This window comes from Trematomus bernacchii, unplaced genomic scaffold, assembly GCF_902827165.1.
Source record: "Trematomus bernacchii unplaced genomic scaffold, fTreBer1.1, whole genome shotgun sequence".
NCBI lineage: Eukaryota > Metazoa > Chordata > Actinopteri > Perciformes > Nototheniidae > Trematomus > Trematomus bernacchii.
In genome coordinates, this window is record NW_022987686.1 from 707,810 (window position 1) to 725,017 (window position 17,208).

The 17,208-nt window shown below is 41.6% G+C and overlaps 1 protein-coding gene across 2 annotated transcripts; it reads left to right on the forward strand.

Moving 5' to 3' along the window:
* The first annotated feature begins 1,576 nt into the window (after nucleotides 1-1,576).
* On the forward strand, nucleotides 1,577-15,146 carry agfg2 (ArfGAP with FG repeats 2). 2 transcript variants are annotated; one of them, XM_034136856.1, is made up of 14 exons: nucleotides 1,577-2,135; nucleotides 2,918-3,011; nucleotides 3,773-3,888; nucleotides 5,106-5,250; nucleotides 5,597-5,717; nucleotides 5,825-5,929; nucleotides 6,842-6,874; nucleotides 8,228-8,467; nucleotides 9,715-9,787; nucleotides 9,884-9,927; nucleotides 10,087-10,173; nucleotides 11,100-11,219; nucleotides 13,952-14,022; nucleotides 14,172-15,146. In XM_034136856.1, exons 1-14 carry the CDS (start codon nucleotides 1,969-1,971, stop codon nucleotides 14,217-14,219), a joined length of 1,464 nt encoding a protein of 487 aa, XP_033992747.1. In that variant the 5' UTR covers nucleotides 1,577-1,968; the 3' UTR covers nucleotides 14,220-15,146. The 2 variants fall into 2 exon arrangements, with proteins under 2 accessions (XP_033992747.1, XP_033992748.1); XM_034136857.1 differs by lacking the exon at nucleotides 6,842-6,874 and having other exon boundaries at nucleotides 1,676-2,135.
* The last annotated feature ends 2,062 nt before the right edge of the window (nucleotides 15,147-17,208 follow it).

Here is a 17,208-nt window from a genome sequence, read left to right on the forward strand (position 1 = left end):
TTGTACAAACTTTAGATATTATCGATTATTCATCAATACTTATTTACTTCGTCTCCGCTTTCCCAAGCTGTTTGTCTCCCATAAAATAATCTGTCCCCTTGCCAGAGCGCGCTGGAGTGTCAGGAGCGCTGCGCCAAAAATACGGGGGCGTGTTGTGCGTAAATGGCGCACAGAGAAAGCGCAGCAGAGTGAGGCACTCAGAACAAATAGTCGGATCTTAAAGAGTAATACAACGGTTCTTACACGATGTAAAACTTGGCTGATCGACAGGTTCTTGTTTTTCTCTGACAGGAGATTCCCTACGCGCCTGTCCAAGTGTCAACCCACACAGAATTTCAGGTATTACAGATTTTTCAAAATAAAAGTCTGGCTGGCATAGGGACTACAGACGTTAATTAGCTGGTAAATCATTTTGGTACAAAGCATCTATATATCTGTTGTTTTTAAGATTAATGCATTTTTGTTTATTTACCCTGGTTTATATAAATGTCATAAACTCAACTTAACTTATTCTAGGTTGTCAACCAAAAATATAAATAGGCGAGAAAATACAAGACATGACCTATGGCACATTTATTCCCAATATTGACTTGGGAAACTCAGTCAGGGCTTTCTTACCATCCACATGTATGACTGGGCAGTTAAAGCACAACTGCACAGATAAAAAACAAACAATATAATATCAACTGCATTAGGATTAACCCACTCACTAGGTCAAATGTTATTGTTGGGTATGATGTAAACACACCGTATATCAACTGAATTATTAAAATATTAGAGGTACATTTTGGGAATGCTTTGGTGACTCAGGGGTTAAGGCACTGGCCATAAACCGCTGACCACTGTCCTCAGTTCGCGTCCGGTCAAAGATCTGTGTTGCATGTTATTCCCTATCTCTCCCCCCCCCCCCCTTCGTTTCCTGTCATCTCCTAACTGTCAGATACTGGGCATGTATAATTTTACTGACCAAAAATAGCTTTTTTATTAAATTACCTCAAAGTGTATGCTACACAGAAAATATGAGGCCTTCAGGTCTTGGTACAATATTGCATCAAACAGCATGATAGTCATAAACAGGCCACTTGTTTTTGAATGGAAATCTGTAATGCTGAGATAGATGAGAGTTTAGTCTACATCTTTAAGCCAGAATTAATGCTATAAAAACATGACAACTGCAAATGGCTGTTGACATTTGCTGTTGAAGTGATACAATCAAAGCAGTGTGTCAGTGAACCAATCAATGAGACAACCAATCATTCAATCAAACTTTATTTGTAAGGCATCCTTTATACAGGATAGTGCAGTTCAATGTGCTTCACAGATACAAGATGTAATAACATCATTAGTAGTTAAACAGTGTGATCTAAATTAGATTAAATTATAAGGAACAAGAATACAAAAGGAAGCCATATGCAAATAATGTGCATTAACACTTTTGAATCAACACATTGATGAATAGGCAGGTTTTATAGCTTCAAAATGCTGATGTACTTTGACCTTGTGGTAAGTTGTTTTTACCCGTAAACTGTGACATTTTTCATGTGTATTCATGTCAAAGTAATCAGAAAAAAAGCTGAATAAACACAGATATACTGGAAAATACTCTGACCTACTAACATTGTGATGAGATAACCAGTGGTAAATTGGAACACACTTTTTAAAGAAACAGGCAACCTGAAAGTAAAATTGAGAGTTGCCTAACAGCAAAGCGTCCCCTGTGTTTCTACTTTTATTTTGGAAAGGAAATACGCGGTACTTCCGGTGTATGTGCAGCTAATTGAATCTATCTTGACGTGCCTCTCCTCTGTGTAGCCTTGCGTTTGGTTGTAGCCGCATAAAGCCTCTATGCGGGCTGTGAAGTGCTCCATGTAGTAAAAAAAAAAAAAAACATAGGGGGCTTCAGGTGGAGGACAGCGGAGGGTTACCGGCTCTACACCGAACCTGTCAGCCGGGCACCGGAGGGATACCATGTCGAACCGAAAGCACCGGGACAACCAGGAGATATGCGCCCGCAAGGTCCGAGAGCTGGCCCAGTCTGGAGTAAACAAACACTGCTTCGAGTGCAACCAGCCCGGGGTGACTTACACCGACATCACGGTGGGCAGCTTCGTCTGCACGTCGTGCTCCGGAATGCTGTGAGTAAAAAAAAAAAAACCCTCCGCCGCGCCTCCTTCATTTACTGCTGCTGATTTAAAAAGTGACAGGCCGGAGAATGCACCACCACAACCACCACCCAGATTAACATGTTTTTTTTATTTATTAGGGGGGAGTGTGGTGCAACAGCCGGGAGTGTGTGCAGATATTAATTTACGCAGTGTCTCCCTCCTCTCCCTTTCTCTCTCTCTCATGCGTGTCTTCCAACAGCTTCATAAACGACAGACCGCTAGTTGGTCATTTTCCAGCTCTGAGTTACGTTTAATTTCGTCATGGTGCAGGTTTGACACTAACCCCCCCTCCTTCTACTCTTCTCTCCAGTGTGGGTGTGTGTTATATGTGTGTTATATGTGTGTGTGTGTGTGTGTGTGTGTGTGTGTGTGTGTGTGTGTGTGTGTGTGTGTGTGTGTGTGTGTGTGTGTGTGTCACATACTGTTCCGCATGTTACTCCCTCACACACTGGAAGACCATGGTTTCAGCACTTTCATTGCGCAATATCCCACATGCACACAGCAGTTGTCCCACTTTGTGTCCCCAGCATGGAGATAATAAGAGGTTATGGTTAGTAAACACATGGGTTTCTGTCACAAGGCACCTTATTTCACACCGATTCTGCCCTCTAAAGTTCACGGTATGAAAAATGCTTCCTCTCCCACCTGCTCTGCCCCCTTATCCTGTCTTCAGAGGCGAGGAATCACTACACATTTTTAATTTTGCCTCCTTTTTTTAGTTTACTCCAAATTCCTCTCTCCATCTCTCCCAGGAGAGGCCTCAACCCTCCCCATCGAGTCAAGTCTATCTCCATGACAACCTTCTCCCAACAGGAAGTGGAATTCCTTCAAAATCATGGCAACGAGGTGAGTGACGTTCACAAAAATGCATTTATATGTATTTTGTATTGTCTTGTAAGGTCACCTGAGGTCAATAAACGAGTACCAAAGCTTGTTGGTCCGTGTTTTCATCTTCAGGTGTTACTGTAAAGTCCCTTTCTGGTTCTGATCTGGAATATGAAACCTCCCTCATGGCTACCAGATGAACCAGTCTTTGTTGTCAGGCTCTTTTTCTTGGGAAGAATACTTCTGCCAAGACACAAAAGGACCAGCCCTCTCTGGTCCCACCCAAACCAAGATCTATTTCCAGATCTTAATATGACTTTGTTGAGGTTTTTTTCTATTGTTTTCTGTTCGCTACCTCCCTTTTTTTATGTCAATCTTTATTAAAAGCCTCTCCACACAGCACCCATTTTAAGGAAACACTGGTTTGGGCAGCACAACAGCTGAGCTTATATCACACAAATAAACGGTGGAGTGTTTCAGGCCATCAAAATAAGTGCTGGCCACTTTTATGAGCTTGCTTTTGGCCAGGATTCGTGTATGGGTGAGTCAAGCATAATGGGGAGAAGAGGCAGAGGTGTGTACCGTCACCACATCGTCCTCTGAACAGTGATCCGGCCAATCATGAGTCACAGGCTGTTATATATTGTGTGGCACTCTTGAACCAAAAACGAATCACTAATGAGATGCTCTGTTTGTGAGAGATTACCCTGACCCTTTTTTGGGTGCTGCATGACATGAATTGTCGCAAATTGTAATTGTTCTCTGGCGATATGTGTGTTTAGGTCGGGAGGAGGACATGGCTCTGCGTGTTTGACCCAAAGACGGACAGCTGCCCAGACATGAAGGACTCTCAGAAGTTCAAAGAGTTCCTTCAGGACAAATTTGAGAAGAAAAAGTGGTGAGAACTTTGGTTTGGTATGCATAACTGATAGCATAAGCTAATGTGATTACAATTGGACTGCCATTATCGGATGATTCTTTTTTATTTATTCAAATATGTGATGTTTTAAATGTCAGAAAATAGGGGGGAAATCAATAGCCTACACAATGGTATCTTCAGAAATACTATTTTTCCTGAAACGTTTTCAAAACCCTTCTCTTGGATAAATTGTCATGACATTTTCAAAAGACATTGATGGTCCCTAGAGAATTATTCCCCATTGCTTTGGTGATATTCCTAGTTTCCTCCTGTGCTAGCACTCGGTTGACATTTTTAGTTTTTATTGAAATATCTCAACAACGATAATATGTCAGCGATGGTTGACATCATACCTGCTAAATATTACTATGTTATGAGCATACTGACATTAGCATTTAGCTCAATTAACTCTGTAGCACGTAGCTCCATCATTGAGTAAACACATTTTCCTCCAAAACTTCAGATAACGACCAAATACCTGCATAACCAATGACATTTCCATCAGCCTCAGCTGTATTTTACTGTTTAGTGCTATTTCAGAAATGCTAGCATGCTATCTTGCTAAAACAAAATGGTAAACATACCCGCTTAACAATAGCATGTTAGCATTTTCATGATTACAATTTGATGTAAATTGTTTTTTAGCTGCATTGTATGTAGGAACATTACTTTTTAAGGTTATAATGGTTATACAGTAGTTACCTTAATAGCATGCTGCCATTAGCATGTAGCTCATAGCACACTGAGTTTCATTACAGCTTCACAAAGCAAGGCTGTAGACTCTTGAGTCTTGTTATGGCATTTTGCTTGTTTAAGTTCAATTATTCATGTTCTTAATTCAGATACATTTCCTGTTAATGGACTTTCAATTCTTTCAGTTTCTAAAAGTGAAAGGGCACAACAGAGAAAATGTGTTCCAAACAACATCTAATCTAACGTTTGTTCCAAATGTAGACATTCACTGTTTCAGTGCCTACTTAGAAAAATTAGCTCAAGAACAAAAGCTGCTTTATTTGCTTGGAGTAAGAGAACTGTCATTGTTTTGGGTTTACTTCCAAGCCCTAAATAAATGTTCTTTGTCATGTTGTTCGATAGGTGTGTAACTCACTTAATGTCAAGCCTTGATTGTGCTTTTTACGAGGCCAGGCACTGGCACAGACTCATTTCAACGGTACTAAATAACCTGTCTCTTTCAGGCATTTTTCCAAAAGTAAGAACCGGAGAGATGTCGAGGGTCCTTGGAGCCCGGGGGTCCAGGCAGTGCCCCCTTCCCACGGTCCCTTAGCGAACCAGGCCCCCTCACATAACCTGCCCCCAAACGCCAGGTCCACAAGGCCACTGGTGAGAGAGCCTAATGTTTCATGATTGTAATGAATTGAACAAAACAAGAAAGGGAGAGGAAGAGGTTTTAAGATTGAAAGTGGGTGGGTATGGTTGAAGAAGAGGAAGTGAAAGTATTTCAAAGGGTTAAAAAAAGAATAGAGGGTAAGGAAACCACCTGAATTCAACTACAGCAAAAACACTGATGGGTTGGACAGCGAGAGGACCAGGTAGCCTCGACATCAAAGCGGCTGCTTATGAATTATTGAGAAATCATGAAAGAGACTCACTACTTCTGCCTTTGTGTTTTTCTCCCTACCTCCCATCTGCCTCCTCTTTCTTTGTCCTGCTGTCTCTCGTCCTCCAGTCTCAGTCCCAGCTGCCGTTATGGGATCGAGCTCCTGCGATCTCGCCTGCCGACATGCGGACGGACGCGTTCACCGCTCGGCCGTCGCGCTCCCAGAGCTTCAGAGACCCCTCTCTCAAAGGTTGGAGGAGGATCTCAGTCAGAGGAGTTGATATTTTGGGACTGGATGCGATCAAACCCTTTACTTATTTGCCCTTTTCTTTGTCTGATATCTCTCCCATAATATAGATCCCACCCTGTGCGGGATAGAAAGACAGCGGCCGGGGTCCCTCTCGTCAGCGCTTGGAGCTCAGAGCCACGTTCCCTCTTTCCCCGCCCTCCCGCGGCCCTCAGGTGTGTCCCGCCATGTTTTCTATTCCTCCTTGGTTTCAATCAAGTTGGAAAACATTTATCACACACAATGAGTTTACCAAATTCCACATAAATCAAAAGATATTGTGTAATATATACAAAGAAAAAGGGCAAAATAATACAGAGGGGGTTATTTTGTTGTAGTTCACAAAGAGTATATTCATTCGCTGGTTGTGTAACATTTTCTGAGAACTAAATTGCTCAAACTTTTCGAGAATTTTGTTTGCCTTTTAAACAAAAATCAAAGCATATATTTGAATTATGCCTTAAGGAAGAACCAATGGGGTTGGGACTGAGAGTCATAGGCAGGCTAAAGAAGTCAGAAAGTATAGAGAAACACATACAAGTTTGAAAAATATAGGCAGCATAAAGCAGCTTTCATAAATTCCTGGAAAGAAATTTGACAATATGTTGCACCTAAATGTGATAAAATGAAAGCGATTCCTCCAGATGAATTGATACTAAATATATATAATATACTTTATTCTATTCTAAAGGCCTCTAGCTGTAAAATCTGCAAGTGCACAGTGCCATCGGGTTGTCAGGGACATGCAGATATTCTCGCTGATTCTCACTGACAACATGTCCACTCATCACTGTGCTGTAAGTGTCACTTTGGGAAGGGCAGAGAAAGAGAGCCTTAGCTGGCGGGCATCATTTTCATCTTGACTGTGTTTAACCATCTCATGGGTCTGTGGGTTTATGTCATCATCTAGCCCACTCGGTTGCTCTTATAAGAGTATATAGCTCAACGGGCTACTCAGCTGGCCTTAGATAACAGCAGGGAAACCATTTCACACATCGCAGTGACAAACTCTCTCTCTCCTCCGTTAACTCTGTTTTTCTGTCTTCTGTCTGTCTCATCACACTATCCTCTCCTCCCCGACCTCTTAGCCAGTAGCTCTTTCAAAAACCACTTCACTTTAGGTAAGACGCAGCACAAACCGACGTATTTGAGTGTGTGCTGAATGGCTGAGATCGATAAGCTCTTCCTTGCTGTATCATTCATAATGAATAAATGGGCAGTCTATGGCTCATGCTGGAAGGCCATGCCTCCCATGCATGTGAATTAGCTTCATGCTAGTAGCAATTTCAGAGAAAACGCAGCACTTTAACCATTAAAGTGGTTGATATTTTTCTTCATCAATCAGTTTTCCCTCCTCAAAGCCAGATTTGAAGCTTGGGAGGGTCACACACACACTGTTTCCCTTAGGGGAAAAAGTTTAAAGTAATGCTATTTTTAGCCGCTACCACCCCCATCAGAAGAGGGCAGCAGATTTTTCACTCCATGTTGGCGTTGAAACACTTACAGACTATGTAGGACACAGCTGTAATCCCACGATACACATCCCAGACAAGTATTCCAGGAAGCTCAGGTATGCTAGCAGAGATAGGCGCTATCTGGAGCCTTATCCATGACCGCATCCCAAAAACATGCAGCTTGACTTTAGTATGCTTTATATCTTCAGATAATCTGAATAGTCTGGTCTGGTTTCTGTCACCAACTCCTCCACTATCAGAGGGAGCTGGATTTACACAAACATTTTTTATATCTCTCGACCCCCATGCTAACATTTTTGGCTGATACTACTAGCATGCTTTGTGGCTAATGTTTGTGGAAAGCTTGCTACCTACAAAGACTTACATTTCCTGCCTTTGTAACTGTCTAGTAACTGTATATTTGTGGTTGGCGCTTTGAAAACTGTCCAAGAACATGCTGACTAGCTGCTGTGCTTTTTAGAATCTTTTGATAATGCTTAACCTTACATGCTAATCCTGTCTTTGACTAGCCTTATAGCATGGCAATGTTGAACTAGCATGAAAACAACTGCTCTGTTTCTTTTTGTCATATTGATAACTTGATATATAACAATATCCTTTCATACAATCATTTTAATATCGATGAGGATTTAGTGCAATGAAAAAAGTTTAATTTAAGTATTTTGACAAAATTATCTACCCTCAAGTAACACTTTGTTTTGTATCAAATGCTCTTCCTTATCAGTTGTCATTAAATTGTATGTTCAAATGTACGTATTTTTTTCTGGGTGCTTTAAGGTATTTTGCTCATGTTGCCTTGTAGACTGAAAACATTTGACACGTATTTATAGACTTTTTCCCTCAGCCCTATGCTTGCTTATACCTATACCTGCTTATACCTATACCTGCTTATACCTATAACTGCTTATACCTATACCTGCTTATTCTGTAGAATTATCTGTCTATAACCTCTCATCCTGTGTCTTTGCACTGAAGCCCAGTCTTGTTTCTCACTCTCAGGTCGTACGGTATCGGCCTCAGGGACCACTGGGCCATTCAGGGCCTTCCCCAAATCTCTCAGCGTGGACTTTGGAGGTCTGAACCATCCTCAGCAGCACTCTCTGCCCCACTCTATGTCCCAGCAGCAGCCTGGAAACGCGGGCCAGGCGACAACGCAAGCCGGCAACTCCAACCCCTCGGACAGATACGCTGCGGTGTCGCATCTGGACAGCGTCTTATGTGAGCCACCAACAGTTGCAGGTAGGAAATATTTTAGGTAGTTACTTTAAATGTTCTTCTCATGTTATAGCTGTGGGTTGATTTCTCGGATTTTCATCTAATAACAGGCATTACCCTGTATATTTATACTCCAGTACACTGTCAGCTAAAGTGTATTTCACACCTATATTTGCTAAAAGGATGTAAGATTTAGGATATCAAGTACAATTTTCCTACTGTTGGACAAATAAAAGGATTTCTGATTTTGATGAAAACTCAAATTTAGCTAATAAAATATTACACTTTTTAAAGGTTTAACCATTGACTCCGAACCTGCATCCTTGTGAATAAAAGCCGTAGCAAGTTGGGCCCTATGTCATATAAAAAGCCAAAATTAGAGAACATTTCCACAAAAAAAAGAATACAAATTTGTGTGGCAGAAGTTTGTTTTTTTCTTCTTTCCTTAGGAAGTTGTCTTTGTTGTGTAAGACGTTTTTTCATTTTTAATACTTCAGTCATACATGCTTTAATTTTCATGGAGGTATTGTACTTGGAATTAAGTGTTTTTTACATTTTTGTACTAGACAAGTTTTTCCACAAGATAGAGAGGCTGAGCTAGAGTTGCGTGTGTGTGTGTGTGTGTGTGTGTGTGTGTGTGTGTGTGTGTGTGTGTGTGTGTGTGTGTGTGTGTGTGTGTGTGTGTGTGTGTGTGTGTGTGTGTGTGTGTGTGTGTGTGTGTGTGTTTGTGTGTGTTTGTGTGTGAGTGTGATGCAGATTGCCACGGCCAGCTCAACTCTGTTGCATAACATCCTTACTCCAAATACCAAGGCTTCTAGCAGCTGAATTCTGCTTATTGTGTTTACTCAGGATTGAGCACAGTCGCATGTAAAGGACCTTGTTGATACGATTAAGAATCAGCCCTATTTTTCGAATAACCTAGGTGGGCGATTTTATTTTTATTTTAAGTGCTCAGGATTTATGTGAGAAGCCCTTGAGCTTCTTACAAGAATCTTTGTTCCTTTCCACCTTCATCACAGCCTCCCCCCTGCCTGGCAGAGAAAAGCAGGTTATTGATTTTCTGCCCCAACTCAATTTGATTCATATCGAGACACAGAGAGAGGACATTTTACTCAGGGGGATTTGTTGTGCTTTTGTTCATCTGGTGACTTACACGCTTAAGATCAACTCTTTTACACACACTAATAAAAAAGTAGCTCTTGATCTCTTGAATTAGCGCTCATTACAGCCCTGAGGTCATATTGTGTTCTGTTTGAAACGCTTGTACGCAGCTCCACCTGCTGGCCCTCCGCAGTACAACGCCCTCTTCGGCAACAGGCTGTCATCCAGCTCCACTCCTGCCAGGTACGGAGAACAAAACGTGTCAAATCAGCTTCTGTTCAACATAAATTCCCTGCATGTGAAGCCCTTTTTTTAATGTGTTTTTCTACTTTTCCCCAGTTCCCCCGGTGTCGAAACAGTCTCCGGCTCCCAAACGTTTGCAAGTAGGTACCCAGCATGCACTGCCTCCTGCTATGTGTTGTCCAACACCCCTAATTAAGATGCATCTGAGCAGTGTTGGTTTGAATAGACAGGAATGCACCCTGTACACCCCCACAGTGTGAATTATCTCCCCCGTCTCTTCTCCCCCCTCTCTGTCTCAGATTTCCCCAACCCATTCAGCTCTAGCTCGGCCTCCCAGCAGCCCGTTGCTCTCTCCCCCAGTAACCCCTTCAGCAGCTCATCAGGAGGTGAGGCTCATGTTCAGGGTCTGCACACGTCGCTCTGTTAAGCTCTGCTTCAGAGGAGGGGAGCTCACTGCAAGTGTTTCCTGCAGGGATTCGAATGAATTTATACGTTCTTTAAAAAAAAATGATATGCGGATTTATTGCCAACGTTTTTTTTTTATTAAGGAAAGGGTTTTGTTTTTCTAGGATTAGCCTTTGCAATACTCAAGCCCTTTCTTTTTTAAGATAACAATTATTCTATCTAGAATTGTTTTTTAAGATCGTTTCATTTACTGTTAGGTAGTTAATGGAAAAGTATATATTTCTTTAAGAGTTTAAATGATCCAAATATTTGCTCAGCTGATGAGTCAATATTTGGATACTAGATTTTTTAATGCACTTGCTAAGTATAGCAAATATTTGCTCAGGTGCCAGCTTTCAAATGTGGTTCATATCTTTGTTAATGAAATATCTGGGGCAAACCAAATGTTGATACGCTGGCAAAATCAGTTTTGACACAGTTCAATTTGAGTTTAGCAGTGCTGAGTTTATTAGCAGTTGTTCATTTTAGCACATAGTTATAACTGATTGATATCACAAACTTTATTCCTCATTTCTGAATAAACAACTGGAGGTTTGACAATTTGATGTACCAATAAATAATTCATTCAATAATTTTTTTATTTAAGTATTCAGTTTGTATTTGACCACTCATATAGTTTATTACTGTTTCTGTTTCCTCTAGGGTTCCATGTTAACTACAGAAATTATTATAAAAATACTTTCCTGATCTCACTGTGTGTGTGTGTGTGTGTGTGTGTGTGTGGGTGTGTGTGTGTGTGTGTGTGTGTGTGTGTGTGTGTGTGTGTGTGTGTGTGTGTGTGTGTGTGTGTGTGTGTGTGTGTGTGTGTGTGTGTGTGTGTGTGTGTGTGTGTGTGTCTTCTCTGCAGGTGACTCCGGTGAGTTTGTCACCTCGCCCACCCCCGTCTTTCCTCCGTCCGCCTCCTACCCGGCACTCAACACCCAGAATGCATTTCACCATGAGTCAGCCAGCAACCAGGAATCCAATGGTAACAAATCTTCTAGAATTTATTTGTCATAGTCCAAGGTGGTGTCTTTACATAGAAAATAGGAAATTGTTTTAAAGGTCCCATGTCATGGCCATTTCTACTGATCATAATTCCATTGTTGAGGTCTACTAGAAAAGATTTAGATTTACAATGTTCCAAAATCACATTGGTTTTCTCATACAGCATCTCTGTATAGTATGTGTATTCACTCTCTGGGTGTTTCTCAATCGCGAGTAAAGCTGCTTCAGAGCCACTATTTCAAGCATGCTACGTCATTGAGTGCCGCCGAAGTACTGTTCCAATCTCCAGCATACTTGGAAATCTACCGAGCCCGGCGTACTCCGTTTGGAGAAATATCGAGGCTGCACATGAGTAGACTCCGCGGTCTTAAAATCCCCACAATGCTTTGCGCACGGACCAATTTCCAAAATCTGTGGCGGAAAATGTAAGGCTGGGCCTCTCATATGACGCACACCTGCACACTTGCTAGCCTGTTCCACTCTTTGTTTTCCAAATGTCAGGAAGTATTCTTGACTCGCTTCTGAAGCAAGATGCTCGGCAGACATGTGCTACCAAGCAAGCGTACTCGCGATTGAGAAACACCCCCTGTCCTAAACGGCTTGTTGGAGCTCCTGCCCCCCCCTCCCTATGAGCCCACTGTGCTCTGATGTGTGATTTTGTGTTACAATGGCGTTTGTTAGCAACCAGGAAATGACACCAGTAATGACAAACAGATGATAATTCTGCGTGGGGTCTGGGTGCCGTGTTGGCGGGACGTTGCGGGGCTCGCTGCTCCGCCCTTTGAGACTCGAGGAGCCGACAGTGTGAGCTGGATTACTGGTGTCGTTTCCTGGTTGCTGCGTGGGGTCTGCGAGACAGCGAGACACGGCGAAACTCAGCCTGAGCACACACACCTGAGTGTGTGGCGAACTGTGAGTGGAGATCAACGCAGCTGCGGCTGAGAAAAGATAAGGCTGAGTGTGCCGGCGAAACTCCGTGGAGTATCGCGGATTCGCGGCTGAGAAAAGATAAGGCTGAGTGAGTGTGTGTGTGCGGAGCTCCACAGATTGGTCCATTTGATCGTCGTTACGTCACTTGGTAACAGGAAGAAAAAGAGAAATCTCCAACGAGGCGTTCTGGGGCAGCATAGACAGGTCTTTTCTGTGTTAGAGTTTTACTCGCTACAGGGTGTACTTTGAGGGTTTGTGACTCTGCAGACCGTTTACATGCAGAAAAAGCTACATAACACATAAGGAGACGGGTAATAACCGGAAAAGCATGACATGGGACCTTTAACAGCGCCTTTCGTAGTTACAGATGTGTATATTAATTACAGTTATAGTGAATTATAGTACATATAGTGGACTTCACTCACCAGGATCATGTGACAAACAGCCTATACATTTAAGGTAGACTATTAAACGTGCTTTCTATAGGTTATACACACTATATGTTTGTCAAAAACGATTGCAAAGGATCATAGATCACCAAATATACCATTTTGAGGGGGACATAAGTATATGCGCAAAATGAAATGGCAGTCCGTCCAATAGTTGATGAGATATTTCAATATGGACCAAAGTGGATCTGTAGAGCCACAAATAGCGTCCAGTAAAATGTGATCTTTGCTGCTCCCCTATATACAGTCCTATAGGTCTGTACTGCATGTCCTTACATTTGAAGCTTCTGTTGAGGTTTTTAAATTAAGCTTTTGATGTCTGTCATGATAGTTTATAAAGCTATCACACTTGAATACATGAAAAATGTGATTTTTTTCGTTGTTTTATTGTACATTTTTTGCGGCAAATTGGAGAGCAAGTCATTTTTTGGAACTCAGTAAATACCCGTATAGATGGAAGCAGAATATTTTTGCTAGAATGAAACATGTAAAATGGAAAAATCATGTATTATCTTTGCAATACATTTTGAATTTTGGACTCTACAATGTTCTGGATTTATTTGAAATGTCTGGATATGACGAGTCAAATAATCCTACATCACCAACACTGGAATTTAATTTAATGTAATCGTTTATTTGGCAGGGACAATGCACGGTAATGAACATTTAAAACATTAAAATGTGTCAAGCGTAACAGTGCCAGATTTAGCTTTGAGCTCATTTCCATCCGCAGTCCCTCACATAAAACATTTAAGAAGTTTACATTTGACTAACATAGCAAAAACAAAATACATGATATGCAAAAAGTGCAAAAGAGCAAGAGCAGCATACACAAGTATTTATGACATCATGGTAATACAATATAGCAGCAACGACATATAAAGTGCAAGAGGAGATACCCCTGTATTAAAGTGCATTTAGCTGTGATTCAATTCTACAAATAGTATAATTTGAGTGATTTAAGTGTAATTTAATCTTTATCTGCAACATATCAAATTGAAACAGATTGAATCAACATGAAAGAAAAAGCATTCATATGTGGTTTGTAATGTAAGCGTTATGGATAAAGCTTCAAACTATTAGATTACAGCCTTATCTCATCGATATATTCTGCATTCAAAATGAACACCCTGCTCCCACACGGCAGCTGTGGCAGTTTGACGTGTACAGTATGTGCGTTGGCTGCAGATCAAACACTGTGAGGCTCCAAATCATTCATTATTTCCACAGTGTTCACCAGGAAGCGCTCAGGAATACCAATACTCTGCTGCTGTCTTCACACCACTGAGCATGTTTCCTTTTCTGTCTCGTCATGTGTGTGTGTGTGTTTCAGGTTTCGCCTCCTTCCCCGCGCCCGACTCTCAGCCCAAAGTCCCTCGTCCGATGTCGGTGAACCCGTTTACGGTGAGTTCGCTGCCTGGCAAACAAAAGTAGGGGGGGGTTTTAAAGAGGGGCTAATTGGTATTTTTGTGCAAGCTCTCCCTTTCTGCAAACAGGAAGTGTAGTAAAGTCCCCTCTGCCCGTTCTCACCCCCTTCCTCTCTTGTCTTTCAGGGCAATGTTTACGCCAGTAGAGGGACGTCGCGAAACCCTTTCATCTGAATCCCCCCACCTTCTCTTCTTACTTCATCTCTGGGAAAAAAGGGAGAACTTGAGGAGTCGCTGCCATTTCAATGCCTCTGGAGTATTCTCCCCCTCTATGGGAGCCTCTCTTCCCCTCTCCCCCCCCCCCCCCCCCCCCCCCCCCCCCCCCCTCTGTCTGTGTTTACGTGTTATAGTGAGGAACAAAAAAATGTGTGAATGTAATTATGGTATTCATGTGTGTCTGGGATCGGTCGCCTGCTGTGTTTGTACCATATGTCAAAAAAGGTGTTTGTGTGCCAGTAGACGCCACCTCAGGGCTCTGTGGGAGTCGAGAGTAGAACAACGCCTCTGTGATTTTTGCAGAAACACACACACACACACACACACACACACACACACACACACACACACACACACACACACACACACACACACACAAACACACACATGTCGCTGCTGCTACTTTGCTTTCATCTCCTGCTTTAAAGTGCAAAACAAACAGCCTGTCTGTGTGTAGAGTTTCTACAGAAGCTCATGACAGCCTTAACAGCCTCCTGGTGCACGGGAGTTAGCCTCTAAAGATGAGACAGGCTTTTTCTCTGTGTTGAGTGTGTGGAACATGTTTGCATTTGTCATTGTTTTTTTTTTTTTCCCGGGTCATTTTTTTGAATGATAATGTATGTTTTCCACTTCCTAGGCTGCATGCGCTTAGAGGGCTAAAAGGAGATGCTACTGAATGTAAAAGACATTTCAGAATAACTTAAATGTGTATAAACAGTTCGTCATTGCTTCACGTTCCGGACCATAATGTTTTCTTGTTTTGTTTTTTGTTGACATGGAGGCGAAGTTCATTTCCCCGTATATGCCAAAAAGAAAAGAGATTAATGTGTCTTTGTGAAGACGAGTATTCATGTTCATAAAATCAGTTTGTTGCTTCTTAAGACAGTTTGGCTCTGGGTGTTTCTTTACTTTATTTATAGTCTCTTTCAAAACTGTGAAATGACATTGAGAACCAGAGGTGGGAAGCAACTAAGTACATTTACTCAAGTACTGCACTTAAAGGTGGGGTAGGTAAGTTTGAGAAACCGGCTCGAGATACACTTTTTGTTATATTCCATGGAATGCTCTTAACATCCCGATAGCAATGAATATCTTAAGTGCTTTGACAAAAAATCCATAAAAAAATGTCATCTGTGGAAGCCGTAGTACTGTAAAAAGCACGACCAATCATTTTAGCCGGCCCGGCTAAAATAACTGGATGGCCTACCTGCCTGTCAGCCTTCCATCTGTGCACAAACTTATATCGTGCCCTCATTGGTCATGTGCGCGTTCGTGTGTGTTAGAGGAGGGGCTCTGTAAGGAAGTGGCAGATTTTCTCCGGTTGTGTATTTTCAAATTCTAGCGATCTCGAGCCGGTTTCTCAAACTTACCTACCCCACCTTTAAGTACAATTTTGCGGTACTTGATTATTTCCATTTAATGCTACTTTATACTTCTACTCCACTACATTTAAAAGGGTCAAAATAAGGGTCAAATAATTTACAAACAGTCCATCAGAACTTTGTTTTTCAACAGTAAAATGCTACTTGATCCAACAATACCATCTAGAAATGTCACATGTATAAATATAATTATATACACAGATAAAGGCACAATGATTGCTTTTACTTTTTATACTTTAACCCTTGTGTTGTGTTCGAAAGCTGTTACTGTTCATGGTGTTCGCGGGTCAATTTTGACCCATGATTTATTTCAGTCCAAAACACAAATAAAATGACTATCATCCAATATTGTTTTAACTACATCATAACTAACTTATTATGCATTCATAACCGTACAATCCTGTTGTAATTGAATGTTATGGCCCAAAAAACATTACACCACATATTGCACACGTGCATGTGTGAGTTCAGGTTCAAGTGTTAGTGTACATATAGGGAGGGGGGCAGAGGGAGGGGAGACCAGGTGCATGCTGCGAAAAATTATTGTTACAGTGGATGAAGGGGGCGGGGCTGGGGTGTCTAAAGTCAAAGATGAATCTTGATTGGGCCAAATTTGACCCCGAGTCACCCAAAACAATTTTGCTGGGTCTTCACAGACCAGAACACCAATTTTTTTTTAGAGACCTTCAGACTTGGCAAAAATGGTCAAAATCTGTTTTGTAGTGTTTATATAGCTGTTGTGTAGGATATCATGAAGCCTTGTTCCGATAAAAAAAAACTAGAGCGTAGTTATTATATAATTTTAACTTGAGATGGGTCACGGGAGACCCGAACACAACATAAGGGTTACTTTGTGGGTAAAATAAGTGTATTTTTAAGAGCTGTATTGTCCACCTCACACAGCAGGGGGCGCTTGATATCCACTTTTCTCTGACCTCATGCACAAGGTTACTTTTGGATGCATATTGCATAACAACATACATACTGCATAAGCACACCGCACAAAGATAGAAGCCCTCTATAGCTTTCAGAAGGACTATTAAAAGACCTTTTTAAAAGATGTATTGCCATTTAAAATTCAGAGGTCATCTTAAACGTGCATATTTGTGATATGTTTTATATGAGGCAACGATGGGATTTAAGCAGCAGGGAGAGATGGAGGTTTGCAGACAGACAGTCGACACAGATCAAAGTCGTTTCACTCAGCCAGTCTGAGTGGCATAAATATGGCGTCTCCAAAAGCCTCATATAATTAATTACAGCTTAATCTGCTCTTTATGCATCATTTAGGAATCAATAACAATAAAAAGCACCATTGTATTGAATGGTTTCACTGGTAACCTAGATTTTAAATGTGTTTAAATGCGACCTCCTGCTGCATTCAATGTAGAAAACGTAAATGTTCAGAAAACACCAGGGCGATTTGAAAGTTGAATTGATATATAATATAAATGAATACAGGACAGAGGGGGATTTCTACAATAAATAGAACAGGATGGACTAGTGGTAAAGCCAACATTGAAATCTTACTCCACACACACTGCAAGCCGTGCTGCCTTCACGTG

Bases quoted from the DNA above. Each gene is read 5' to 3' on its own strand.
- agfg2 (XM_034136856.1), top strand. From the start codon at position 1,969: ATGTCGAACCGAAAGCACCGGGACAACCAGGAGATATGCGCCCGCAAG. The intron at 2,136-2,917 runs GTGAGTAAAAAA...CATCTCTCCCAG, and splicing joins ACGTCGTGCTCCGGAATGCT to GAGAGGCCTCAACCCTCCCC. The intron at 3,012-3,772 runs GTGAGTGACGTT...ATGTGTGTTTAG, and splicing joins TTCAAAATCATGGCAACGAG to GTCGGGAGGAGGACATGGCT.